This window comes from Saimiri boliviensis, chromosome 19 (genome assembly GCF_048565385.1).
Source record: "Saimiri boliviensis isolate mSaiBol1 chromosome 19, mSaiBol1.pri, whole genome shotgun sequence".
NCBI classification, from domain to species: domain Eukaryota; kingdom Metazoa; phylum Chordata; class Mammalia; order Primates; family Cebidae; genus Saimiri; species Saimiri boliviensis.
In genome coordinates this window covers 40724710-40750559 of record NC_133467.1, presented here as the reverse complement: position 1 = coordinate 40750559, position 25850 = coordinate 40724710, and the positions used below count along the sequence as shown (strand labels likewise).

At 53.8% G+C, this 25850-nt stretch overlaps 2 protein-coding genes across 4 annotated transcripts; one reads left to right on the top strand and one right to left on the bottom strand.

Moving 5' to 3' along the window:
• NUDT17 (nudix hydrolase 17) lies at positions 1-4002 on the top strand. The gene is made up of 8 exons (XM_003944395.4): positions 1-250; positions 418-601; positions 836-861; positions 1001-1093; positions 2008-2106; positions 2322-2458; positions 2843-2995; positions 3429-4002. Exons 1-8 carry the CDS (start codon positions 59-61, stop codon positions 3631-3633), a joined length of 1089 nt encoding a protein of 362 aa, XP_003944444.1. The 5' UTR covers positions 1-58; the 3' UTR covers positions 3634-4002.
• On the bottom strand, positions 3574-17779 carry PIAS3 (protein inhibitor of activated STAT 3). Of its 3 annotated transcripts, XM_074390107.1 has the most exons (15): positions 16879-16988; positions 14438-14855; positions 14197-14281; positions 13587-13637; positions 12941-13031; positions 11712-11846; positions 11423-11528; positions 10867-10940; positions 10558-10718; positions 6402-6535; positions 6117-6321; positions 5480-5613; positions 5260-5297; positions 4446-4757; positions 3574-4034 (listed from the first exon to the last, which is right to left on the bottom strand). In XM_074390107.1, exons 1-14 carry the CDS (start codon positions 16900-16902, stop codon positions 4491-4493), a joined length of 1923 nt encoding a protein of 640 aa, XP_074246208.1. In that variant the 5' UTR covers positions 16903-16988; the 3' UTR covers positions 3574-4034; positions 4446-4490. The 3 variants fall into 3 exon arrangements, with proteins under 3 accessions (XP_074246208.1, XP_039315849.1, XP_039315848.1); XM_039459915.2 differs by lacking the exon at positions 16879-16988 and adding an exon at positions 17589-17779 and having other exon boundaries at positions 3574-4757; XM_039459914.2 differs by having other exon boundaries at positions 3574-4757.
• Between the last annotated feature and the right edge of the window lie 8071 nt (positions 17780-25850).

Genomic DNA, 25850 nt, shown 5'->3' with positions numbered 1-25850 from the left:
AGCGTCGCGGGGCCACCAGGGGGCGCCAGGCGGGCCGCAGCGACCCCGGAGAGGCGCCATGGCCGCGGCGCGGGTGCAGCTGCTTCTGTCCGGGCGTCCGGAGTCGGCGGGCTTCGCACGGAGCGTGTGCGGCCTCCTCGGAGCCGGGCCGGGGCCCGGGCCGTGGCCCATTCACTGCAGCTTGAAGCGCGGGCGGCTCGTCCTCTCGAGCGGGCCCTTCCCGGGCGCCTCCGCCAGGCTCCCGCTCCAGGTCGGCAGAAGCGGGCCCCGGCGGAGGGGGCAGCGAAGGGCCGAGGACGGGGGCCGCGATCGGGTGGGAACAGGCGGCCCGAGGATCCCGCCCGCAACGGGCCGTCGCGCGCGCCCCCCGCCAGCCCCGCTCCTGAAGCCTTACCCCAGCTGGCTTCCTTCCACCAGCGACCCCCTTTCTGCCCTTTCGCGGTCCTGGAGCAGCAGCCCAGGGACCCTGGGGCCAAGCTGCCCACGGATCGCGGCGTGGGCCTGGGCGTGGCCGTCATTCTGCAATCCAGTGACCAGACCGTCTTGCTGACCAGAAGGGCACGCGCCCTCAGCGTTTCCCCCAACCTCTGGGTACCCCCCGGTGAGTAAGTTCCGAGGCCGAGGCCCCACGTACAGGAGAGAAACGCGCCCTTCTTCCCCACAATGCTTTTCCCAGCCTCAAGGATGAAGTGGGCCCCAAAATGTGACATGTTCATGGTCACAGTGACTGCAACTCCACCTGTGTCCACCAGAGGGCAGAGGAGTGTCAACGGCGAGTGGGGTCCCCGGTCAAGACCGCCGCCATGACTACCTATTGGTCCCACTGTTGTTGCAGGCGGGCAGGTGGAACCTGAGGAAGAGGTAACCCGTCAGCTGATCCGACCCGAGCCAAAAGACCAGTGTCTGGGACCACCTCGGGTGTGGGCTGAGCGAGGGGCAAGCAAAAGGACCCGGAGGAGTCAGGCACTGGCCACTCTGACCCGTCCTCTCTGACTCCCAGCTGCTGGATGGAGGCCTTCGAGAACTCTGGGAGGAGAGTGGACTGCATCTGCCCCGGGGCCGGTTCTCCTGGGTCCCTCTGGGGTTATGGGAGGTGAGGCGAGGCGCTGGGAGAAGCCCCTCCATAGCTAACCAAGAGACCTCAGCCGCTACCCACCAAAGTCCATAGATGAGCCTCTACCTGCCTTGGCTACAAAGAAAACAGTGGTTGGGTCGGAGTCCCCAAATCCATAACCGTCACCCGTGTCCCTGCTGTGTCATCTGTACCATCCACGCCCTCAGCTTTTAGCCACCATTTTGTTTCACCCTAAAGCTGTATTAGCGGGCTGGGCGCGGTGGCTCACGCCTGTAATCCCAGCACTTTGGGAGGCCGAGGCGGGTGGATCACGAGGTCAAGAGATCGAGACCATCCTGGTCAACACGGTGAAACCCCGACTCTCCTAAAAATACAAAACATTAGCTGGGCATGGTGGCGCGTGCCTGTAATCCCAGCTACTCGGGAGGCTGAGGCAGGAGAATGGCCTGAACCCAGGAGGCGGAGGTTGCGGTGAGCCGAGATCGCGCCATTGCACTCCAGCCTGGGTAATGAGCAAAACTCCGTCTCAAAAGGACAAAAAAAAAAAAAAAAAAGAAAAAAAAAAAAGCTGTATTAGCAAAGTCTCAAAACGTGACAGACAGGGCTGGGCATGGTGGCTCACGCCTGTTATCCCAGCACTTTCAGAGACCGAGTTGGGCAGATCACCCGAGGTCAGAAGTTCGAGACCAGCCTGGCCAACATGTCGAAACCCCGTCTCGACTAAAAATACAAAAATTAGACGGGCATGCTGGTGCATGCCTGTAATCCAAGCTACTTGGGAGGCTGAGGCTGAAGAATAGCCTGAACCCGGGAGGTAGAGGTTGCAGTGAGGCGAGATTGTACCACCACACTCCAGCCTGGGCAATAAGAAACTCCGCCTCAAGAAAAAAAAAAGTAACAGGAAGTTCTGTTTTGCTGTTTTCTTTTCCTAGTCTGCCTACCCTCCTAGGCTGAGCTGGGGTTTACCCAGATACCACCACATCGTTCTGTATCTACTCGTGATCTCCCAGGAATCACAGCAGCAGCTGCAGGTAGGGCTGGCAGTGAGGGAAGGCAACGGCTCACGGGAGCCCAAGCAACCTGGTTCTGACAGTGATTGGCGGCTGGGCGGGCGGTGGTCAGAGAGAATGAAGTACCTTGCCCCTTGCCCCTGCCTTTCTCCATGCCAGCTGTGGGTAGGTCTTGATCACAAACAGGCCTCCCAGGGAGAGGCCATGACTGAGGGGTCAACATATCTGACCCCCAGGCCCGGATCCAACCAAATCCAAGTGAGGTGAGTGCCCTTACGTGGCTGACAGCAGATGTAGCTGCTGCAGTGGCTGCCACCGAGGATGGGACAGAGACCCCCGGACTTCTCCCAGAGGACCTACCGCCCTCTGTCCTGTAAGTGCGAGCTTCCCCCTCACGGGCTAATACACCGACCTATTCACATTGAGAAGTTCAGTGTCCACCCTCTCCTCAGGATGGAATTCTGTGGTGTGGGAAGGAGAGGGGGTCAGCTGATAATTTAGAAGGCACGTGAAACCACAGTCACTGACTGTCAAACCCCAAGGATCCTTGCTCTCACTGGCTAGCACGGAAGGTCTCAGTGTGAGTTCTAACACAGGGGCAAGTCATGTAACCCCCCTTGATCCCGTTTCCTTTCTGCCCATGAGGTCAGCACCCACCCACCTCCTGTGGTGATTGGGAGGATCTGAGGACCTAACAAATATGTACGTTCTTTGCGAGCTACAAGGCACAGTCCCCACGGGAGTTGTCGCTATGCAGTGCTGTGGAAGTAGAGGACGATGGGAGCGCCCGGCCTCTGGTCCTGCCCACGGCTACCCTGCTGCGGATGATCCCAACCACGGCAGAGGACGAGGAGAGGGTCAGCACTGGAACCAAGTTTGCCCTCGGGCTCTGGCTGCAACATCTGGGCAGGCGAAAGTGAAAAAGCACTGGAGAAGGCCGGGCGCGGTGGCTCAAGCCTGTCATCCCAGCACTTTGGGAGGCCGAGGCGGGTGGATCACGAGGTCGAGAGATCGAGACCATCCTCGTCAACATGGTGAAACCCCGTCTCTACTAAAGATACAAAAAAACTAGCTGGGCATGGTGGCACGTGCCTGTAATCCCAGCTACTCAGGAGGCTGAGGCAAGAGAATTGCCTGAACCCGGGAGACGGAGGTTGCGGTGAGCCGAGATCGCGCCATTGCACTCCAGCCTGGGTAACAAGAGCGAAACTCCGTCTCAAAAAAAAAAAAAAAAAAAAAAAAAGCACTGGAGAGCTCCATGGTACTGGGTAGGATGGTCTAGATTTGACAGGCATGGGGAGGGGAAGGGAGAAAGGCCAGCCTGTCTTGGAATTCCTCCTTGAAACGCCCCCACCGCGTTCAAGTGGAGCTCGCCTGGACCCAGGGCCGGCAAAGGAAGCATGGAACATGGCCCTTCCTCCCCCAAACCGGGGCTCTCGAAAGGGGAGTGTACGATCCCCTCCCTCGCCCATCTCCGTGACACTCACAGAACATTCACAACCTTTATTATGGCGAGAGCTTCACTACAACTTTGGGAATAAAAAGTAAAATTACGACATAGGTCTTAGGCTTTAGACGAGCCTGAAGAAGAGCGGGAAGGGGGGCACCGTGTCCTCCCACCTCCCTGGCAAGGTGCAGAAGGAGCCGGGCCTAACCACAGGGCCATGGGCCTCTGGCTCAGGCTGGCGTGAAGAAACACTGCGAACTTAAATATATAAATAGAGAGAGACCCAGGCGACAGGCCAGGCCCTACTCCCAAAGCCCTGGGGATCATGGCTAAGGCCTTACATCCTCCTCAGTCACACTGGAAGCAGGAGGCAGGGGAAGTCATCTTTGGAGTATTTTGGTTTTTCTTCTTTATGTACAAAAACATCTACCTCGACAATCCAAAATAAAGTTCTCTGTCCATCTCTGAAACCGCCCGTCTCAGGGTTTCCACCTGTCTGTGGCTGAAGGGAACGGAATGGGCATGAAGAGACAACGGACAGGAGGAAGAGGCCGAGCCATGGGCTTGGGGGTGAGGAGAGAGGGCATTTGGGGTTCAAGAGAGGCGCCCCTCCCCCAGGAGGCTCCAGACACAAGGCAAGGCTGGGGGTTCAGGCCTTCTCCCAGCTCACATCCCATCTCATTGGCCCCCCACTGCCTAGGTTAACATACCCAGAGGAATGGCCACCACCTAAAGAACATTGCCAAAACAGACCCCAGTGTCCGGAAAAAGAGGTTAAATATTAACCCTTTGGGTGCTCGCCTCGTCAGACAGTGAGGAGGTCAAAAGCAGGCATCTGTGAAGGTCTGTCTGGCCCCTGGCCAGAGCCCCCTAGAGGGATCAGAGCAGCCGGCGCTGGGACTCCACAGCCTACCTGCTCCGTGTTGGCGGACAGTGAGGTTTCCATAATCCAAGGAACTCAGTCCAGGGAAATGATGTCTGACCGACAGCCAGTCAAAGAGGGACCTGAGGGCAGGGGTCCTCCATGCCCCTCCCTCAAGGCCCCCCCAGGGGCCACAATGCTGCTGACACGGCCAGGAGGGGGCGCCGGAGTGGCGCTGCGATGGGAGCTCCCCAACGTGGGGGCCAGTGGGCCCAGAAAGTGAGCAGGGGTCCCTCGGTACTGGAAGAAGTGGCCAAGGGCATCTTGTTCATCTAGTGACGTGATGACGGAGGGGCCGTAGTGCTAGGAAGAATCAAGGGCGTAGTTTAAGATCTCATCCTGACTTCCCACCTCCCAGTCACTCCGAAATGCCACGTGGGAGCCATCAACCCCTGTGGTTCCCAGGGTATTCTCTGAGAAGAACCTCTCCTTCTTACTCCTACTTCCCCACACCCTACCCCTTTCCCTGCCTTGAGAGCTCCTCCAGCTTGCTAGGTTCCTGGCTTTGTGGGCGTCTGAAATGTGTGGAATGTCCGGTTAGGGCAGGCATGGTGCTCCAAGTGCACACGGGGGCGGGTGGGGGTGAGCAGGCCGGGGCAGAACAGGCCCGGGATCTAGCAAGGCCTACGCAGCAATCCCAGGCACTACCAGTGGGGCTGAGGAGGGAAGTAAGCTACCAACACCCCACTTTCCTCCTAGAAAAGCAGATTTACATCCCCAGAGACCCTACGAGATGGAAGGGTCCCATCAGCGCCTAGAAAGGAAGCTTCAGAGATCTGAGACCTTCTGAGGAAAGAACACTTACCTGACTCTCTGTCTGAAGAAATGAAAATAAATCTAAACCTGGCAGGAAAAGAAAAATCAGAATCAACCTCCTGCCTGACCCCTTGACCCCTAAGAGACAAAGCACTTGGATTGTGGCGCCCTGCAGGAGAAGCAGGAGGTGCTGAGAAGGAACCGGGGTTCCGATGAGGCTCTGGAGAGGGTGTGGCAGCGCAGAGCCCCTGTGATGATCCAGGTCATACCTTGGATGTCGGCTCCCAGTGGGAAGGCAGGTGGGTACTCATGGAGTGGGAGACTGGACAGGAAATCCCCACCCAGCGTGCCCATGGCAGGGCTCCTCAGCACCGAGGATGGCTGGTGGCCAGGCGTCAGGACTCTGTGGGTAGAGCGGAGCTGAGGCAGGCGGCAAACCACAGAGGCCCTCCCCCAGCGCAGGCCCCCAGGGTCCCTCTGTCCCTTCCGCATGTCCCTCGCCCCAGGGTCCGATGATCAGAAAGCATTTCGGACTGGCCGGGCGCGGTGGCTCAAGCCTGTAATCCCAGCACTTTGGGAGGCCGAGGCGGGTGGATCACGAGGTCGAGAGATCGAGACCATCCTGGTCAACATGGTGACACCCTGTCTCTACTAAAAAATACAAAAAATTAGCTGGGCATGGTGGCGCGTGCCTGTAATCCCAGCTACTCAGGAGGCTGAGGCAGGAGAATTGCCTGAACCCAGGAGGCGGAGGTTGCGGTGAGCCGAGATCGTGCCATTGCACTCCAGCCTGGGTAACAAGAGCGAAACTCCGTCTCAAAAAAAAAAAAAAAAAAAAAAAAAAGCAAGCATTTCGGACTTCCTCCCCTGTCCCTTTTGCTGTCGATTCAGCCAGTTTTCTCCTACCCTTTGCTTCCAGGTAGGGCGGGGACGGCAGCGGAGGCGACGGGACAGTGCCTCTTGGGTGGGGGCAGATCCTCGACGGGACAGTGCCTCTTGGGTGGGGGCAGATCCTCCTCATCTGATGAGCTTTCTGTTGTCAAGTCAATTACTTCGACCTTCTTCTTATTCTCTGACGGATGGCCCTCCTGGACTGCGCTGTACTGGAGGCCTGCGGGTAGCAAGAAGACCACGTCTCAGAGAAGAGGCCATCCAGGATGTAGCTCAGCTGGGGAACAGGGGTTCACTCACCATCCAGCCCATACCCTGGCGGGGGGCAAACCTCAGATGCCTCCTTCTTGGGTTTCATTGGGCACCAGGATCCATCTTCCATGAACTGGATCTCATCACAATCTGAACAGGAACTAAGAATCTCCATAAATAAACTGGGGAAGGAGAGAGATGAAAATTCTTGGAACAGTAGCCGGAGAGTTCTGTGACTCACCTTCCTGTACCTCAGTTTCCTCATCTGTAAAATAAGGATACTGTCCATCCTACTGAACCTCTCTTGAGTTGCTGGAATCAAATAACAGAAGGTATGTAAAAGAGTTTTACAAACTAAGTAGTAGGTTTTTTTTTTTTTTTTCTTTTTTCTTCTTCCTCCTCCAGGAGTCAAGTAGGTTTTAAAATAAATACAATCGGGCCGGGCGCGATTTTTGATTTTATTTATCAAAAAATAAATAAATACAATCGGAGGCCAGGTGAGTGACTCACACCTGTAATCCCGGCACTTTGAGGGGTAGAGACGGGTGAATCACTTGAGGCTGGGAGTTTGAGAGGCTGGCACCCCTAGCCAACATGGTGAAACCTCATCTCTACCAAAAATATAAAAATTAGCCAGGTGTGGTGGCACATGCTTATAATCCCAACTACTCGGGAGCCTGAGGCACGAACATCGCTTAAACCCGGGAGGCAGAGGTTGCAGTGAGCCAAGATCACACCACTGTTCTCCAGCCTGGGAAACAGAGCAAGGTTCTGCCTTAAAAAAAAAAAAATGTCGGTGCAGTGGCTCATGCCTGTAATCCCACTTTCAGAGGCCAAGGCAAGTGGATCACCTGAAGTCAGGAGTTTGAGACCAGCTTGGCCAACATGGTGAAACCCCATCTCTATTAAAAATACAAAATTAGGGGCCGGGCACGGTGGCTCATGCCTATAATCCCAGCACTTTGGGAGGCCGAGGCGGGCGGATCATGAGATCAAGAGATCGAGACCATCCTGGTCAACACGGTGAAACCCCGTCTCTACTAAAAATACAAAAAACTAGCTGGGCGTGGTGGCGCGTGCCTGTAATCCCAGCTACTCAGGAGGCTGAGGCAGGAGAATTGCCTGAACCCAGGAGGCGGAGGTTGCGGTGAGCCGAGATCGCGCCATTGCACTCCAGCCTGGGTAACAAGAGCGAAACTCCGTCTCAAAAAAAAAAAAAAATACAAAATTAGCCAGGTGTGACAGCACATGCCTGTAATCCCAGCTACTCGGAAGGCTAAGGCAAGAGGATCCCTTGAACCCAGCAGGCGGAGGCTGCAGTGAGCCAAGATCATGCCACTGCAGTCCAGCCTGGGTGAGAGTGAAACTCCGTCTCAAAAAGAAATCTGAGTACTTACGTGTAGTAGAAGGAACAAAAGGAACAGAGAGACAGAAGTCCATAAACCATCTCCAGAAGGCACTGGGTCTTTGGCTTTCCACACATTTGCGTAAGAATAAATAAATAAAGGCCAGGTGTGGCAGCTCATGCCTGTAATCCCAGCACTTTGGGAGGCCAAGGTGAGAGGATCACTTGAGGCCAAAAGGTCAAGGCTGCAGTGAGCTATGATCATGCCATTGTACTCCAGCCTGGGCAACAGAATGAGACCCTGCCTCAAAAAAACACAAAAAACAAAAACAAAAAAAATCCTGGGGCAGGGGAGACTGGGAACAAGAACCACAATGTAGATTCTGAAAAGGGGTTATGACTAGCTAGGGTAGGCCAGGCGTGGTGGCTCACACCTGTAATCCAAGCACTTTGGAGGCCAAGGCAGGCAGATCACCTGAGGTCGGGAGTTCAAGACCAGGCTGGCCAACATGGTGAGACCCCGGTCTTAAAAATAAAAAAATTTGGCCGGGCTCGGTGGCTCACGCCTGTAATCCCAGCACTTTGGGAGGCCGAGGCCGGTGGATCACGAGGTCAAGAGATCGAGACCATCCTGGTCAACATGGTGAAACCCCGTCTCTACTAAAAATACAAAAATTAGCTGGGCATGGTGGTGCACGTCTGTAGTCCCAGCTACTCGGGAGGCTGAGGCAGGAGAATTGCTTGAACCCAGGAGGCGGAGGTTGCGGTGAGCCGAGATCGCGCCATTGCACTCCAGCCTGGGTAACAAGAGCGAAACTCCGTCTCAAAAAAAAATAAAAATAAGCCGGGCGCGGTGGCTCAAGCCTGTAATCCCAGCACTTTGGGAGGCCGAGGCGGGTGGATCACGAGGTCGAGAGATCGAGACCAACCTGGTCAACATGGTGAAACCCCGTCTCTACTAAAAAATACAAAAAATTAGCTGGGCATGGTGGCGCATGCCTGTAATCCCAGCTACTCAGGAGGCTGAGGCAGGAGAATTGCCTGAACCCAGGAGGCGGAGGTTGCGGTGAGCCGAGATCGCGCCATTGCACTCCAGCCTGGGTAACAAGAGCGAAACTCCGTCTCAAAAAAAAAAAATAAATAAAAATAAAAAAAAAAATAAAAATAAAAAAATAAAAAATAATAAAAAAATAAAAAAATTTTTTAAAATAATAAAAGACTAGCTAGAGCAAAAGATCAGAACATCCAGGCCCTCAAAAGAATCTTATTGCAAGGCTCAGTGGGAACTCAGATAGTTGTCATAGGTGATGTATTATGACAGTTCAGTACACTGACTCTGCCACTTAACAATCTAACCTTCAGCAAGACTCAATCTCTCAAGGCCTCAGTTTCCTCCTCTGTAATGATACTACCTATCTCACGGGTTTTTTTTTTCACCTTTTTTTTTCTGGGTGTCACTAACTAATCATAGGCTTATTTCTTTTTTTGAGACAGGATCTCCATCTGTTGCCAGGCTGAGGTGCAGTGATGCAATCACAGCTCACTGCGGCCTCAAACTCTTGAGTTCCAAGCCATCCTCCCACCTCAGTCTGCTGAGCAGCTAAGACTACAGTCATGAGCTATGATACCATGCCTGGCTAATTTTAAAAATGTTTTTATTTATTTATTTATTTTATAAGATGGGGTTTCACCATGATGGCCAGGTCTTGAACTCCTGACCTCAGGTGATCCACCCGCCTCGGCCTCCCAAAGTGCTAGGATTACAGGCGTGAGCCACCGTGCCCGGCTAAAATGTTTTTATATAGACAGAGTCTTACTGTGTTGCCCAGGCTGGCCTCAAATGATCTTCCCATCTCAGCCTTCCAGTGTTGGTATTACAGGCGGAAGCCACTGCACCTAATCCGTAGCGTCACTGAGACGATTCAATGAGATAGCTCATGCACAGTGCTCGGCAAGATGCCTTGTATATACTGAGTCCTTACCGTTGTCCTCCCACTCCACACACACGGACGTACACACACACACGAAACGGTAAAAGGGATAGATAAGGAGATAAGGTGAGAACTGGGGTTCACGTGAGGGGAAGTAAGTCATACAAATTAAAAAGAGGGGTCCTAAGGCCAGGCGCGGTGGCTCAAGCCTGTAATCCCAGCCCTTTGGGAGGCCGAGGCGGGTGGATCACGAGGTCAAGAGATGGAGACCATCCTGGTCAACATGGTGAAACCCCGTCTCTACTAAAAATACAAAAAATTAGCTGGGCATGGTGGTGCGTGCCTGTAATCCCAGCTACTCAGGAGGCTGAGGCAGGAGAATTGCCTGAACCCAGGAGGCGGAGGTTGCGGTGAGCCGAGATCGTCATTGCACTCCAGCCTGGGTGACAAGAGCAAAACTCCATCTCAAAAAAAAAAAAAAAAAAAAAGAGGGGTCCTAAAACCCTGAAGGAGGCGGTGGCTAAAAGAAAAGAAAAATATAGGCTGGGCATGGTGGCTCACGCCTGTAATCCCAGCACTTTGGGAGGCTGAGGTGAGTGGATCACCTGAGGTTAGGAATCTGATGAGACCAGCCTGACCAACGTGGTGAAATCCCATCTCTACTAAAAATACAAAAATTAGCCAGGCGTGGTGGTGCGCGCCTGCAGTCCTAGCTACTCAGGAGGCTGAGGCAGAGAATCACTTGAACCCTGAAGGCGGAGGCTGCAACGAGCCAAGATCGCACCACTGCACTCCAACCTGGGCAAGAGAACAATACTCAATCACACACACAAAAAAAGTAAAAAAAAAAGAAAGAAAGAAAGAAAGAAAGAACCAAGATAAGGGGTCCTAGTGAATGTCCTAGGTAAAAGGAAGTCAAATGGCCTACCCATCAATGATAAGAGATTCATAGGGCGCCTTCTTGTCGCACACAGGACACGTCCATGTTGGCTTCTTTTCGTTCATCTGTAGATAAAGGGCAGCGTCGAAACTCTGCAGGTGGGCACAGGTGATGGCGCGGCAAGGGACAGTCAGGCGCATCTTCCCTAGCTGAGGACAGGCAAGTTCTCTCGTCAGAGGCTCCACTCTGCTTTCGTCCCAGAAAACCTCGCTCCAGTGTCCCTACGAACCCTCATCAAAGTCCACAAGCTAAACCCAGCTCCCTTCCCACCCCCTTCTCTTCTTCCCTTTTACCCACCGGGCACATGAGTGACACCCGGAGACTCGTAGTGGCCACCTCACTGTCAGGGTCAGCAGTCAATTTCTCCTTGACTGAAACAAAAGTGAGGCCAGAGCCATGGGGTCAGCAAGGCTGCGGGAAGCCCAGGAGTTGGTCGGGCCAGGAGCAGATGGCTCTGGCTGAGAGGCTGCTGGGTGAAGAGTCTTTTGAGGGCCAGTGGGACATCACACAGGAGTGGTCTGGGATATGGTTTATGAAGGCTGGGTGTGGGAGATTGGCCATCCTGAAGAGGCTTAAACGTAGCTGTTTCAGTGACACTCAGGCTACGTTAAGAGGTGACCTGGAGGAGTCGAACGATCATGTGAGGGTTAGATTAGAGGTCTTCAAAGATTCCAGTCCAGAGAGCCCAGATTCTAGCAGGGCTGGAGTTCGGGACTGTGAGGTGGAAAGCAGCTACATCACTGGAAATCCAAGAGTGTCACTCACTGCCTGGGAAGAGGTGTGGGTTTTATTATGAAAGCTGGAGGGCCAGGAAGACTCGGAGGCAGATCAGGCGGGGAAAGACATTACTCACTCAGTGCCCTCGAGTGATCGGGGTTCCGGATACCCTTTGCTCTGAGTTTCTGTAGAAGGGTCCCTGCAGTCAGCTGCCTCACCAGGTACACAGACAAGGAGTAATTCTACTTGGGAGTAGGGGGAAGACCATCAGCTTCTGCTTCTCATGCCACCACTGCCCACCTTTGTTCCAGGAGGACCAGAGACAGACGCATAAAGAGGAAGATGCTTCCCCGACCCGGGACACTGGGTCAGTTCCCCTCGCCCCCAGCAGGCTTTTCCAGGCACCCTGCTTTAGCTGTGCTCACCCGTCCGAACTCAGATGACCAATTGACCACAATAGTGTTAGGAACAGTGGCTGAGAGTCGAGCCAGGGGTGTGATGTTGATGGGGCGGCTGGGCCTCTTGGGCTCAGCCCCATTCTTGGTTGGGGGAAGGTAACCCTGGAGAAGGGAGGGACTGGTCAGCAGAGAGGTGGCTGTGCGAAGGGGCTCGGCTCTAGCAACAAAAAATATCCTGTCTCGGGTTATTCACTCCCTGGAGGGAAAGCCAACGCACTCACTGAGCAAGCGGATGGAGGCCCATACAGTGGCTCACCAAACCAGAGCACTGTCTAGGGCTGTGAGTGGGGCTCGCTCCTGGGGAGAAAGGAGAGCTTATTTACTGATTGAGAAAATAGGAACCCACTCACAGAGGCCCTGAGGAGGAGGAATAGGGATGCCTCACCTTTTCCAACTCTTAGCTCTGGGGTCACAACTCATAAGAAGTCTTTCTGGGCCGGGCGCGGTGGCTCACGCCTGTAATCCCAGCACTTTGGGAGGCCGAGGTGGGCGGATCACGAGGTCAAGAGATCGAAACCATCCTGGCCAACATGGTGAAACCCCGTCTCTACTAAAAATACAAAAAAAATTAGCTGGGTGTGGTGGCGCTGCACTCCAGCCTGCTGGCGCCTGGTGACAGTGTGAGACTCTGTCTCAAAAAAAAAAAAAAAGGCAGTCTTTCTGGCAGGGTGCAGTGGCTCACGCCTGTAATCCCGGCACTTTGGGAGGCCAAGGCAGGTGGACCACGAGGTCAGGAGATCGAGACCAGCCTGGCCAACATGGAGAAACCCCGCCTCTACTAAAAATACAAAATTAGCCGGGTGCAGTGGTGCACGCCTGTAATCCCAGCTACTCGGGAGGCTGAGGCAGGAGAATCACTTGAACCTGGAAGGTGGAGATTGCAGGGAGCCGAGATTGTGTCACTGCACTCCAGTCTGGGAAACAGAGCAACTCCATCTTCTCAAAAAAAAAAAAAAAAAAAAAAAAGTATTTCTTAAATCTCTGGGTTAAACTAATGTCCTCTGAGTTCTCACAGAACCTTTGTTCAGCCCTATCTTAATACTCTCGAGACGATATTGATTCAATCAGTGAACTGAGCACCTACTATACGTCAGGCACTGTGTTAGGGATGTCCCTCTGTCAGAATAGCTTTGTAGTTAGTATTTATGAACTGAAGCGGTAACGGATTACTGACAGAAGAAGGGGAAAGCATTTACCGGCAGGGGGCACAGTTTCCCGTTGACCTTGACAAAGAGGTTTGGGGGAAAATAATCTTCCTGGGGGCAGCTGGTCTCACAGAGACAGAACCTAGTGAGAGATGAAAAAGTAAGAAAGACTGCGAAGAAATTTCTTTCCTTGTTTTTTTTTTTTTTTCTGAGACAGAGTTTCGCTCTTGTTGCCCAGGCTGGAGTGCAACGGTGCAATCTTGGATCACCACAACCTCCGCCTCCCAGGTTCAAGCGATTCTCCTGCCTCAGCCTCCCGAGTAGCTGGGATTACAGGCACGCGCCACCGTGCCCAGCTAATTTTGTATTTTTAGTAGAGGCGGGGTTTCTCCATGTTGGTCAGGCTGGTCTTGAACTCCTAACCTCAGGTGATCCGCCCGCCTCGGCCTCCCAAAGTGCTGGGATTACAGGCGTGAGCCACCGCGCCCAGCAGATTTCTTTAGTTCAATCTGGGCAGAGAGACAGGGAGCCCCAGAAAATCAGTCATAGATGTCTATAGCCCTCAGCATCCAACAAGAGTCCCGGGACCGGAGTAGACAGTGGCAGAGCAGGGACGTCTCATCAGGGTATCTGTCATACCCCTACTTCAGTCCTACCCCCAGTGGGAACCCAGCATAGGGAGGGAGGCAGAACTCACCTTAGCTGCACCTGTATGGTATAATCACATTTGGCTCCTGGCAGAACCTCTCTGTAACAGGGAAGGAGATGAAGAGATATCGGCATGTAGCCCCCAGAGGGCAGGGATGAATGGACAGAGAGACTGAAAGTTAGACGTCCAGGGCACCGAGGAGAGACATACGAAAGAACGAGGAACAAGCAGGAATAGGAGAATGGACAGGGGAGAGAGCAGGGCAGAAGGAAAGAGAGTCAGAAAGGAGGCCGGGCGCGGTGGCTCAAGCCTGTAATCCCAGCACTTTGGGAGGCCGAGGCGGGTGGATCACGAGGTCGAGTGATCGAGACCAACCTGGTCAACATGGTGAAACCCCGTCTCTACTAAAAATACAAAACATTAGCTGGGCATGGTGGCACGTGCCTGTAATCCCAGCTACTCAGGAGGCTGAGGCAGGAGAATTGCCTGAACCCAGGAGGCGGAGGTTGCGGGGAGCCGAGATCGCGCCACTGCACTCCAGCCTGGGTAACAAGAGCGAAACTCCGTCTCAAAAAAAAAAAAAAAAAAAAGAGAGTCAGAAAGGAAAGCCCAGGGGTAACCCTCCAGGGATGAGGCAGGAAGACTGAAAGAAATGTACCTGGAGGTGAGAATCTGCTGCACTTGCTGGGGTGTGAGGGCAAAGGTGAAGTGTGCTTCCTCAAACCGCTGGCTGGAAGTGGATGCTGAGGATACGAAAAGGCAGTTATTCGAAGCCCACGTACAGGCAGCCACAGAAATCACCCCCATCCGTGCCGCTGATCCCACGGGACTCAAGCCTCTGAAATGTTTCGGGAACAGGCATGGAGTCCAGAAGACTAAGGGACCACGAAGAGGCGTACCAAGAGTGGTGGGCCGGATGAGCTCCCCGTAGACCTCATAGAAGGGCAGTGGTTTCATGGTGACGTCGGGGTGCACAGGCTGGGGCAGAGGGGGGTGCATGTCCACCTCACGCTTGGGGCCCAGCAGGGTGCCAGGGGCCAACAGGGTTGGGGGAATGGGAGCTAGAGGGCCAGGGGAGCCTACGGGAGAGGTGCCAGGGGGCAAAGAGAGCAGGGAGAGATCAGAGGGCCCCAGGGTCTTCCGGGGAAAGCGTCGTCGGTAGAGCTCTTTGATCTTCATCTGGACGCTAGGGGCACAGCTGGAATTCAGGAGGTGCAGGGCCTTGGCCAGGAGCTCGTGCTTCCGTCCACTCTTGTTCCGGCCAGCAAAGCCAAGAAGCACCTGGAGCTCAGACACCCGGAAACTCATCACCATGTGCTGTGGAGAAGAACACAGAAGCCTCAGAATCCTACCTCGCACAGGCCTGTCCTGCCAAGCCATGGGCTGAGCTAGCAGATGGGCAGGGCCTTTTTCCCCCCAGCACTGATGGGGAAGTTGATGCTTTCAGCTAGCGGATCACTGCCAGGTAGTCGACCTCTCCAAAGGGACATCTCAGCCCCGCTCTGGCAACCCTCAGGTCAGCATCATCAGCACCCGCCAGAGCTTGAACGACACTATCTTCCCAGGCCTGCAAGCAGCCAGAGTGGGGCGGGGAACGCAGACGAGAAGCCACCCTCAGACACAGCTCCGAGTCCACTGCGGCCTCCCACCACCATCCCTGCCTCTAGTCGGGACTCTCCTTTAAGCGGCTTATCTTCTCTCTTGCCCTTTTCTCAGACTCTCGAACCCACCCCAGCCTCCTGGGAAGACGATAGGAGACAGGGAGAAGCAGGGAGAGGAGACCATTCAAGCCAGACTCACCCACGGGGAAGAAAGGGGCCAGGCGGCTGGAGGATCGTGCCCTTCAGCCCACCCCCCAACCACCTGAATTCACCTCAGCTATTTCCCCCAAGCCTCTGAAGCTTTTGTGGCCAGGGTTTTCAGGTCAGGGCTCAATGCTCGTAACTACCCCAGATCCTTTCTTGGAATCATTTCTATAACCGCCCCCTCTCGGAGATTTAGTCCTATTTTTCTGGAAGGGAAACAAGACCAAAACTTGCTTCTGGGGGCGGAGGGGGTGTACACAGCAAACCACGGAGTCCAGGTATCCTGCCTGATTAACTGTCGGTCTGTCAGGAAGCAGGAACCAGCTTCTCTCCTACACAGAGAAAATAACACCCCGCTACAACCTACAGCCCCCCTACAGGAGTGGGAGAGGAGAGGGCAGAGCTCTCAACAGAGCCCCTGGCTGGCTGAAGAAAAAGCCTCTGAGTCAGGGCACAGAATCGCAAATTCCCTGAAGGTAGCTGGGCCCAGGGGCGAGACCTGCAGCCTGCCCAGGACCACAGCTCCATTGCAAAGGGCAGAAGCAGCAAGCCAGGAGGCAGGGGGATGAACCCGGTGGTTGAAGGTGCTTTGCGATGTCCTCCCGTGTGGTCACCCTGAAAACTCTGTGAGTCCTCCCGTGTGGTCACCCTGAAAACTCCCGTGTGGTCACCCTGAAAACTCTGTAAGCAGAAGGGGAGCGCTCCTCCTTAGGGGACTCCCTTCTGTGAGGCTCCAGGAGATCGCGTCGTGGGCAGGGCATGCTAGTCCTACCCAATGCTTCCCATAGGAGGCTTTGTCTGGGGCCCCTTTTGTGGAACGTGATGAGAAACTTGCTCCTCTCTCTCCCCATCCTTATCTCCTCTGGCCCGTCTCTTTTCCTCCATGAGCTCCCCTGTAACTTCCCTCCTTCCCGGCCCCCGGGTTCACACGCCTCCGCCGCGGTCCGCTCCGCCAGCACCTTCCGCGGAGCCTCCGGGACGCCCCTGCCCCACCCCTCGAGGCGCGGGCCCGCGCAGCCCCGCCCCTCCATCGCAGCCGCCTACCGATCTTGCCCACAGCTCGGATCCCGAGCGCACCCCCAAAGCCCCCGTCCCCTCGGCTGCCTCGCCCTCGGGGCCTCCCCTACATCTGCCCCACGGTCCCATCCCCGCATCCGGCCCCTGCCGTCGCCTCTCTCGGCCCCGACGGACTCGCCCGGGTGCCTCTGCAGCGGCTTTTCGCCCCGGCCCTACCCCAACAACTGCCCCTGCTACTAAATCGGCCCGCGGCCCCTCGTCCCCGCCCCCCGCGCCCCGGCCCCCCGCGGCGGCGGTTCCCCCCCTCGGCCCCACCCCTGCATCTGCCCCGCAGCCCCGCCCCCGGAGCCCGCCGCAGCCCCTTCCCCGCTCGCGGCCGCCGCTCTCCCGTCCTCAGCCGCCCGCCCCTGCCACGTCGCCGGCGCCCACCCGAGCCCCGGCACCCAGTCCCGGTCGCTTCCCGGACACGGCGCCCCGCCGGGCGCAGGCCCGATGGGGGTGGGGGAGGGGGCCGGTACCTTTAATTCGCCCAGCTCCGCCATCTTGAGACATCGCAGGCGCCCCAGCCGGAGCCGGAGCTCAGGCCCAGGGACCGGCGCACAACTCCCCACCCCGGCGCCGGCCGCAAGTGCCGCCTGCCCCGCCCCGTCCGGCCCCCTGCGCCTCCCCTTCCCGGCCCCGCCCGCCGGGCGTCGGACGAGCCCCAGCCCGAGCCCCTCCCTCCGCCGCGGACCCGGCGGCCGCACGTCTGCGGCGGGTTGGCAGGACGGGTGGCCCGCGAGGCAGCGTAAGGCCCGGAAGATCGCGGGGTCCCCGAGGGCAGCGGAGGAGGAGGCGGGCCCGAAGTGCCTGGTGGAGGGCGGCTCTGCCACGGCAGAGTCGGGAGGGGACGAGCTTTTTAGGGAGCCGGAGATCCCTGGAAGATGGAGGGAAAGTATCCGGAGCTGCTAGAGCTGAGAAAAGTGGGGGAGGGGGCGGCGAAGGTGGGGCGCAGAGCCTCGTCTCCAGCTCGACGTAAAGTTTGAGCAGTTGCAATCCAGAGTTCTTCCAACCCGGGAAATCAGCGAGCGCTGCTGCGTCTCGGGGAAGCCACGGAGTCGGCATCGGTCCGAGGCGGCCGCGCTCCGTTCTCCCCCCCTCCCCCCCACCCACCACGATGCAGCTCGGGGTCCGATCGCAGGACTTCAGCTCGGCCCCGGAAAAGTTTGGTGCGGGGAGCGGGACTTACCAGCACAGCTGTGGGAATGGAGCGAGGGCTCGGGAGGCTCGGAGGGCAGGCTGGAGAGGGGGGGGCACGGGGCGCGGCGCCGCGGCTGCTGTCCGCTCGGCAGAAGTTCGGGCCGGAGCCGGACGCGGCGGCCGCGGCTCCGCCCGGGCCGGAGCTCCGCCCGGCCTCGCACTCGGGCTGGGGCCGCCCCCTCCCGGGGAAGCCCGCCAGGACCGCGGAGAGGGGAGCGGGGCGGAGCTCGGGCGAGAGAGGGAGGGACTCGGAGCCCGGCGCTGGAGCGATTAACTCCTGGTGTGAGCGGATCTGGAGAAAAGATTCTTGGATCCCATCATTCTCACTCCCTCTGTGACCCCTCACACTAGTGTATGGGATCGGGGTGGGGGGACGCTGCTGCTAAGGCGCTGTGAACCGGGTCCCTGACCGTATAAAGCAGTCTTCCTTGAAAAGACAACTGTCCCTTCCTAGGGCAAAGCCTGGGCCACTGAATCCAAAGCGTACCTAGCAGTAACTACTCCAGAAACACATGCACAATACCTCCACCAGAGCCCCCACACCTTTGGTGTAGCTGAAGATGAATAGAGGGGAGGTTTTCTTACCCACAAAAGGGATCTTGCTGACCCTCTCTGAACTACCTACCCACTCTCCTTCCTCCAAAGCCTTGGACCCTCCAGAGGCGCCATCCCAACCAAGCTGATCACTCATATACAGACCCCAGATTAAATATGTTTCTGGGCCTGGCGCGGTGGCTCACGCCTGTAATCCCAGCACTTTGGGAGGCTGAGACAGGTGGATCACCTGAGGTCAGGAGTTCAAGACCAGCCTGACCAACCTGGGGAAATCCCGTCTCTGCTAAAACTACGAAATCAGCTGGATGTGGTGGTGCATGCCTGTAATCCCAACTACTTGGAAGGCTGAGGCAGGAGAATCCTTTGAACCCAGGAGGCAGAGGGCAGAGGTTGCAGTGAGCTGAGATCCGGCCATTGCACTCCAGCCTGGGCAACAAGAGTAAAACTCCATCTCCAAAAAAAAAAAAAAAAAAAAAAAATCTGTTTCTGGATCCGTGAAAATACCAACTTAACCAGTACTGTATACTGAAAACCTCACAGTATTGTATAGTTGGCTGCATTTGTTCAATAAACATTTGGGTGCTTATCAGGGATCATTAGGTGCTGAGGATATAAAAGCCTTGCAGGAATTCACAGTCTAGCAGCACAGACAAGACAAGTTAAACCTATAATCAATAAGCAGGTGGGGCGCGGTGGCTCACACCTGTAATCAAACACTTTGGGCGGCCGAGGCAGGCGGATCACGAGGTCAGAAGATCAAGACCATCCTGACCAAAACGGTGAAACCCCGTCGCTACCAAAAATACAAAAATTAGCTGGGCGTGGTGGCACGTGCCTGTAATCCCAGCTACTCTGGAGGCCGAGGCAGGAGAATCGCTTGATCCGAGGATACGGAGGTTGCAGTGAGCCGAGAACGCGCCACTGCACTCCAGCCTGGCCATAGAGAGCGAGACTCCGTCTCAAAAAGACAAAACAAGGCCAGGTGCGGTGGCTCATGCCTGTAATCCCAGCACTTTGGGAGGCCGAGGCGGGCAGATCACAAGCTCAAGATATCGAGACCATCCTGGTCAACATGGTGAAACCCCGTCTCTACTAAAAATACAAAAAATTAGCTGGGCATGGTGGTGCATGCCTGTAATCCCAGCTACTCAGGAGGCTGAGGCAGGAGAATTGCCTGAACCCAGGAGGCGGAGGTTGCGGTGAGCCGAGATCGCGCCATTGCACTCCAGCCTGGGTAACAAGAGCGAAACTCCGTCTCAAAAAAAAAAAAAAAAAAGTTAATTTGGGCTGTGTGAGTTGGCTCATGCCCTATAATCCCAGTACTTCGGAGGGCCAAGGCAGGCAGATCACCTGAGGTTGGGAGTTTGAGACCAGCCTGACCAACATGGAGAAACTCCATCTCTACTAAAAATACAAAATTAGCCGGGCGTGGTGGTGCACACTTGTAATTCCAGTTACTTGAGAGGCTGAGGCGGGAGAATTGCTTGACCCTGGGAGGTAGAGGTGGCAGTGGGTGCCATTACACTCCGGCCTGGGCAACAAGAGCAAAACTCCATCTCGAAAGGAAAAAAAAAAACAGGGTAATTTGAAGGTCAGGTGTGATGGCTCACACCTGTAATCCCCAACACTTTGGGAGGCCGAGGCGGGCGGATCACTTGAGGTCAGGAGTTCAAGACCAGCCTGGTCAACATGGTGAGAACCCATTTCTACTAAAAACACAAAAATTAGCTGGGCGTGCTAGGGCATGACTATAGTCCTAGCTACGTGGGAGGCTGAGGTGGAAGAATCCCTTGAACCCAGGAGGCAGAGGTTGCAGTGAGCCAAGATCACACCACTGCACTCCAGCCTGGGTGACAGAGCAAGACTCCATCTCAAAAAAAAAAAAAAAAAATTAATTTGAGATTATGAAAGTTATTGAAAGAGAAGAAAAAATAAATTGGCGAAAAGTTAATTTGAGGTTGTAAGTTTTAGCATCCCTATAGGATGACGGAACCGGGGCACCTGAATCTTCTGTGCACACAAGCTCTGAAAGGATAAGAATCTTCTCTGTGCTGCTCCTACTCTATCCCCAGTGCCTGACAAATAGTAGACTCTTTAAATATCTGTTTAATAAATTAATGTTACCAAATGAGGGAAACTGAATCAGAAGCAAAGTTCCAGATTGAAGGCATTCACGGAGTCTGAACCCAATCATGGCCCACCAGGTTTCACCCACTTTCCCCCACATACTCCTACATCGGAAGCCTGGGGAATGGGGGGGAAATTGAAGCGGGAATAATAAGTCCCTACTGATGTCCTGTCAGAGAGTCCCCGAGGAATAAAGGGAACATTAGGATTAGAGCTACCTTGAGGGAAAAAAAATCTATGAACTCAAGAAAAATTAGAAGACTTGGAATTGTTGAGGTAATAGTTTGTGGAGTCGTAGGGAGGGAGATTGAGAAAACCAGGGGCTAAGGAAGTTTCTACTCCTGTGTTAACATTAACATCGTGCACCACTCCCTTCGTTCAGCCCATCCTCGGATCAGTTTCCAGGAGCCCCGGAGGGAGCCAAAGGCCTGGCTTCCATTACCAAAGCTCCTTCCTGACTCATTCTTGAGCTTAGCCCAATGAGCTCCCCTTTTCTGGACCCTTCTCTCTGCAGTTCCCACCCCACACCTCATATATAACAAGGAATGTCATTGTCCTTTAATATGCGTTGGTCACTGACAGCAGGAAAGCAAGGAGCGGTTCTGTTCCCCTTAACAGAAATGACTCAGACCCATTTGAGGGTCTTCCTTTGATAGCTGCACCTCTTCACCGTTTCTCGGTCAATCCCTCCTTTCTCCACTTTTCCTGGCCTTAAAGCAGTCCCGTGCCCATCCACACAAACCCCAAAGCAGCCCAGCGCCTTCTCTAGTATCTGATCTGCAGAGCTCAGATGCTCTTTTTTCACCCTGACAGAACTCTGGAGCCATCTTCTGCAGCCCTTATGTAGCCCCCTGTCTTTCATGACAGCCCCTCCCCACCCTTTTCTCTCAACCCAGTCCCTTTACTTACTGCCAAAACGGCTGCTGTCTGACCCAGCATAACCCAGCAGAGGGTGGACTGAGAGAAGGAATGGGGAGGGATCGGCGTGCAGGCCACCAAACTGCAATTCCAGATTTTGGAGGAATTCGCTGCCTCATTTCCACCTAGCACTCTGGCTGGTGGAAGGGCAGGAAGGGGAGGAGACCCAGGGCAAGTGGCCAAGAGAGATCCATTTATTTTTCAGTCTGAGAATGGAATCACAGGCAAAAATGGCACTTGGGTGTCCCTTCATCCTCTACCCAGGAATCAGACTTTTCATCCCTCTCGTCACCTGGGACAAAACAGAGAGACCATGTATGTCAAATCTAGACACATTGTTTAACACTTGATAGAATATTTTAGATAGTACATCTTGAAGAAAATCCAGGTCTCTCAATCCCCCCTTAAAAAGTTGGGGGGACGGGCAGGTGCGGTGGCTCACGCCTGTAATCCCAGCACTTTGGGAGGCCGAGGTGGGCAGATTACCAGGTCAGGAGATCAAGAATATCCTGGCTATTCTTGCTCATTCTTGGCCTAAAATTTAAAAAAAAAAAAAGAGAGAGAGAGAGAGAGAGAGAGAATATCCTGGCTAACACAGTGAAATCCCGTCTCTACTAAAAATACAAAAAATAGCCGGGCGCGGTGGCTCAAGCCTGTAATCCCAGCACTTTGGGAGGCCGAGGCGGGTGGATCACAAGGTCGAGAGATCGAGACCATCCTGGTCAACATGGTGAAACCCCGTCTCTACTAAAAATACAAAAAACATTAGCTGGGCATCGTGGCACGTGCCTGTCATCCCAGCTGCTCAGGAGACTGAGGCAGGAGAATTGCCTGAACCCAGGAGGCAGAGGTTGCGGCGAGCCGAGATCGCGCCATTGCACTCCAGCCTGGGTAGCAAGAGCGAAACTCCGTCTCAAAAAAAAAAAAAAAAAAAAAAAAAAAAAAAATTAGCTGAGCGTGGTGGCGTGCGCCTGTAGTCCCAGATGTTTGGGAGGCTGAGGCAGGAGAATCGCTTGAACCCAGGAGGCAGAGGTTGCAGTGAGCTGAGATTGCACCACTGCGCTTCAGCCTGGGCAACAGAGGAAGACGTCTCAAAAAAATAAAGATCAAGGCCGGGCGCGGTGGCTCACGCCTGTAATCCCAGCACTTTGGGAGGCTGAGGCAGGTGGATCACAAGGTCAGGAGTTCAAGACCAGCCTGGCCAACATGGTGAAACCTGTCTCTAATAAAAATACAAAACATTAGCCAGGCATGGTGGCGCGCTCATGTAGTCCCAGCTACTCAGGAGACTGAGACAGGAGAATCGCTTGAACCCTGGAGATGGAGATTGTAGTGAGCTGAGATCATGCCACTGCACTCCAGCGTGGGTGACAGAGTGAGATTCTGTCTCAAAACACAAAAATTAGCTGGGCATGGTGGCGCATGCCTGTAATCCCAGCTACTCTGGAGACTGAGGCAGGAGACTCGCTTGAACCAGGACCTGGGAGGCAGAGGTGGCGGTGAGCCGAGACTGCTCCACTGCACTCCAGCCTGTGCTACAGAGCGAGACTCCATCTCAGAAAGAAACACGGATCCAGCAGTCCCAAGGTAGATAAAAAGATTAGAGTTGTGACAGGTTTGAGAAAGAGGAAAGGAAGAGTGTCAAACCCCATTTTCACTGAGGACTATTTTTCAAAACATGGGACATGCATTTTGATGGAGTAGATTAGCAAAGAAAAGAAGAGATGGTGGGTCGCGGTGGCTCAAGCCTGTAATCCCAGCACTTTGGGAGGCCGAGGCGGCTGGATCACGAGGTCAAGAGATCGAGACCATCCTTGTCAACATGGTGAAACCCCGTCTCTAACAAAAATGCAAAAAAATTAGCTGGGCATGGTGGCACGTGCCTGTAATCCCAGCTACTCAGGAGGCTGAGGCAGGAGAATTGCTTGAACTCAGGAGACAGAGGTTGCGGTGAGCCGAGATCGCGCCATTGCACTCCAGCCTAGGTAACAAGAGCGAAACTCCGTCTCAAAAAAAAAAAAAAAGAGAAGAGAAATAGTAATGTATTATTTGAGGTATGTATACACAAGATATAAAATGTATTTCTTGGCTGGGTACAGTGGCTTGTACCTGTAATCCCAATACTTTGGGAGGCCACGGGAGGAGGATCACTTGAGGCCAAGAGTTTGAGACCAGCCTGGCCAACATGGCAAAACCCTCTGTCTTCAAAAAACACAAAAATTAGCTGGGCATGGTGATGCATGCCTGTAATTTCAGCTACTCAGGAGGCTGAGGCCTGAGACTAGCTTGAACCCAGGAGGCGGGAGTTGCAGTGACCTGAGATCACGCCACTGCACTCCAGCCTGGGTGACAGCATGAGACTCTGTCTCAAAACAATTTTTGAAATTTCTTACTATGTGGATCAAAAAGTTTAAAAGTTGCTGACTTATAGGGCCATTTGCGAATTTCATTGAAAAATGAATGAGATAATTGCCAAGCTCAGTCATGGTGGCTCAAGCCGGTAATCTCAGCACTTTGGGAAGCTGAGGAGAGCAGATCACCTGAGGTCAGGAGTTTGAGACCAGCCTGGCCACAGTGGTGAAAATCTGTCTCTCTTAAAAATACAAAAAAATGGCCGGGCGCCGTGGCTCAAGCCTGTAATCCCAGCACTTTGGGAGGCCGAGGCGGGTGGATCACGAGGCCAAGAGATCGAGACCATCTTGGTCAACATGGTGAAACCCCGTCTCTACTAAAAATACAAAAAAAATAGCTGGGCATGGTGGCGCGTGCCTGTAATCCCAGCTACTCAGGAGGCTGAGGCAGGAGAATTGCCTGAACCCAGGAGGCGGAGGTTGCGGTGAGCCGAGATCGCGCCATTGCACTCCAGCCTGGGTAACAAGAGCGAAACTCCGTCTCAAAAAAAAAAAAAAAAAAAAAAAAAAAAAAAAAAAAAATTAGCTGGGTGTGGTGACACACACTTGCAATACCAGCTACTTGGGAGGCTGAGGCAGGAGAATTGCGTGAACCTAGGAGGTGGAGGTTGCAGTGAGCTGAGACTGCACCACTGCACTCCAGCCTGGATGATAGAGTGAGACTGTGTCTCAAAAGAAAAAAAAAATTGTCAAAGCTTAGAAACAAGATGTCCTTCAGCAGGTGAATGGATAAATTGTGACACATCCAGACAATGGAATATTATTCAGTACTAAAAAGAAGTGAGTTATCAAGCTATGAAAAGATATGGAGGAAATGTAAATGTACATTACTAAGTCAAAGAAACCAATCTGAAAAGGATACATACTGTGTAATTCCAACTATATGACATTCTAGAAAATGCTCAACTGGAGACAGAAAAAAGATCAGATGTTGCCAGGGTTTAGCAGGGATGGAGAAATGAGCAGACAGAGCACAGAGGATTCTTAGGGCAGTGGAACTACTCTATATGATAATACAGAGATGGCTGGGCACAGTGGCTCAGACCTGTAATCCCCAGCACTTTGGGAAGTCCGGGTGGGTGGATCGCTTGAGCCCAGGAGTTTGAGACCAGCTTGGGCAACATGGAGAAACTTGATCTCTATTAAAAATACAGAAAAACCAGCCAGGTGTGGTGGTGCTCACCCATAGTCCCAGCTACTTCGAAGGCTGAGGTTGGAGAATTACTAGAGCCCAGGAAGTTGAGGCTGCAGTGAGCTATGATCACACCACTTGCACTCCAGCCTGGGCAGAAGAGTGACCCTGCCTCAAACAAACAAACAAAAACGAAAAAGATAACATAATAGTGGACACATTTCAATATAAATGTGTCCAAGCCAATAGACTATATAATGCTGAGAGTGAAGCTTAATGTGAACTATGAACTCTGAATGATAATAATGTGTCAACGTACGTTCCGCAGTTATAACAAATACATCTGGTGAGGGATGTTTATGATGGGGGAGGCAGTGCCTATGTGGGGGCACAGGATGTATGAAAATCTCTGTACCTTATGCTCAATTTTATTGTGGACCTAAAACTGCTCTAAAAAACAAAGTCTATTTGTAAAATAAAATCTGCTTGTATACCCCAGCGTGGTGGCACATGCCTGTAATCCCAGCTACTTGGGATGCTGAGGCACAAGAATCCCTCAGGGCCAGGACGCAGAGGTTGAAGTGAGCTGAGATCATGCCACACTGCACTCCAGCCTGGGCAACACAGTGAGACTCTGCCTCAAAAAAAAAAAAAAAAAAATCTACTTGTAAAAAAATGTTTTTAAGAATAAAGACATAAGGCCAGGCGTGGTGGCCCATGCCTGTAATCCCAGCACTTTGGGAGGCCGAGGCAGGTGGATCACGAGGTCAAGAGATCAAGACCATCCTGGTCAACATGGTGAAACCCCGTCTCTACTAAAAATACAAAACATTAGCCGGGCATGGTGGCACGTGCCTGTAATCCCAGCTACTCAGGAGGCTGAGGCAGGAGAATTGCCTGAACCCAGGAGGCGGAGGTTGCGGTGAGCCGAGATCGCGCCATTGCACTCCAGCCTGGGTAGCAAGAGCGAAACTCCGTCTCAAAAAAAAAAAAAAAAGAATAAAAACATATTGTTAATATTTTTTCCAGGAAAACAAAAGAATAAAAGGATAAAAAATATTCCTTTCCCCACTCCCCTTTAGAAAGGAAAAAAATGACACTCAGCCCC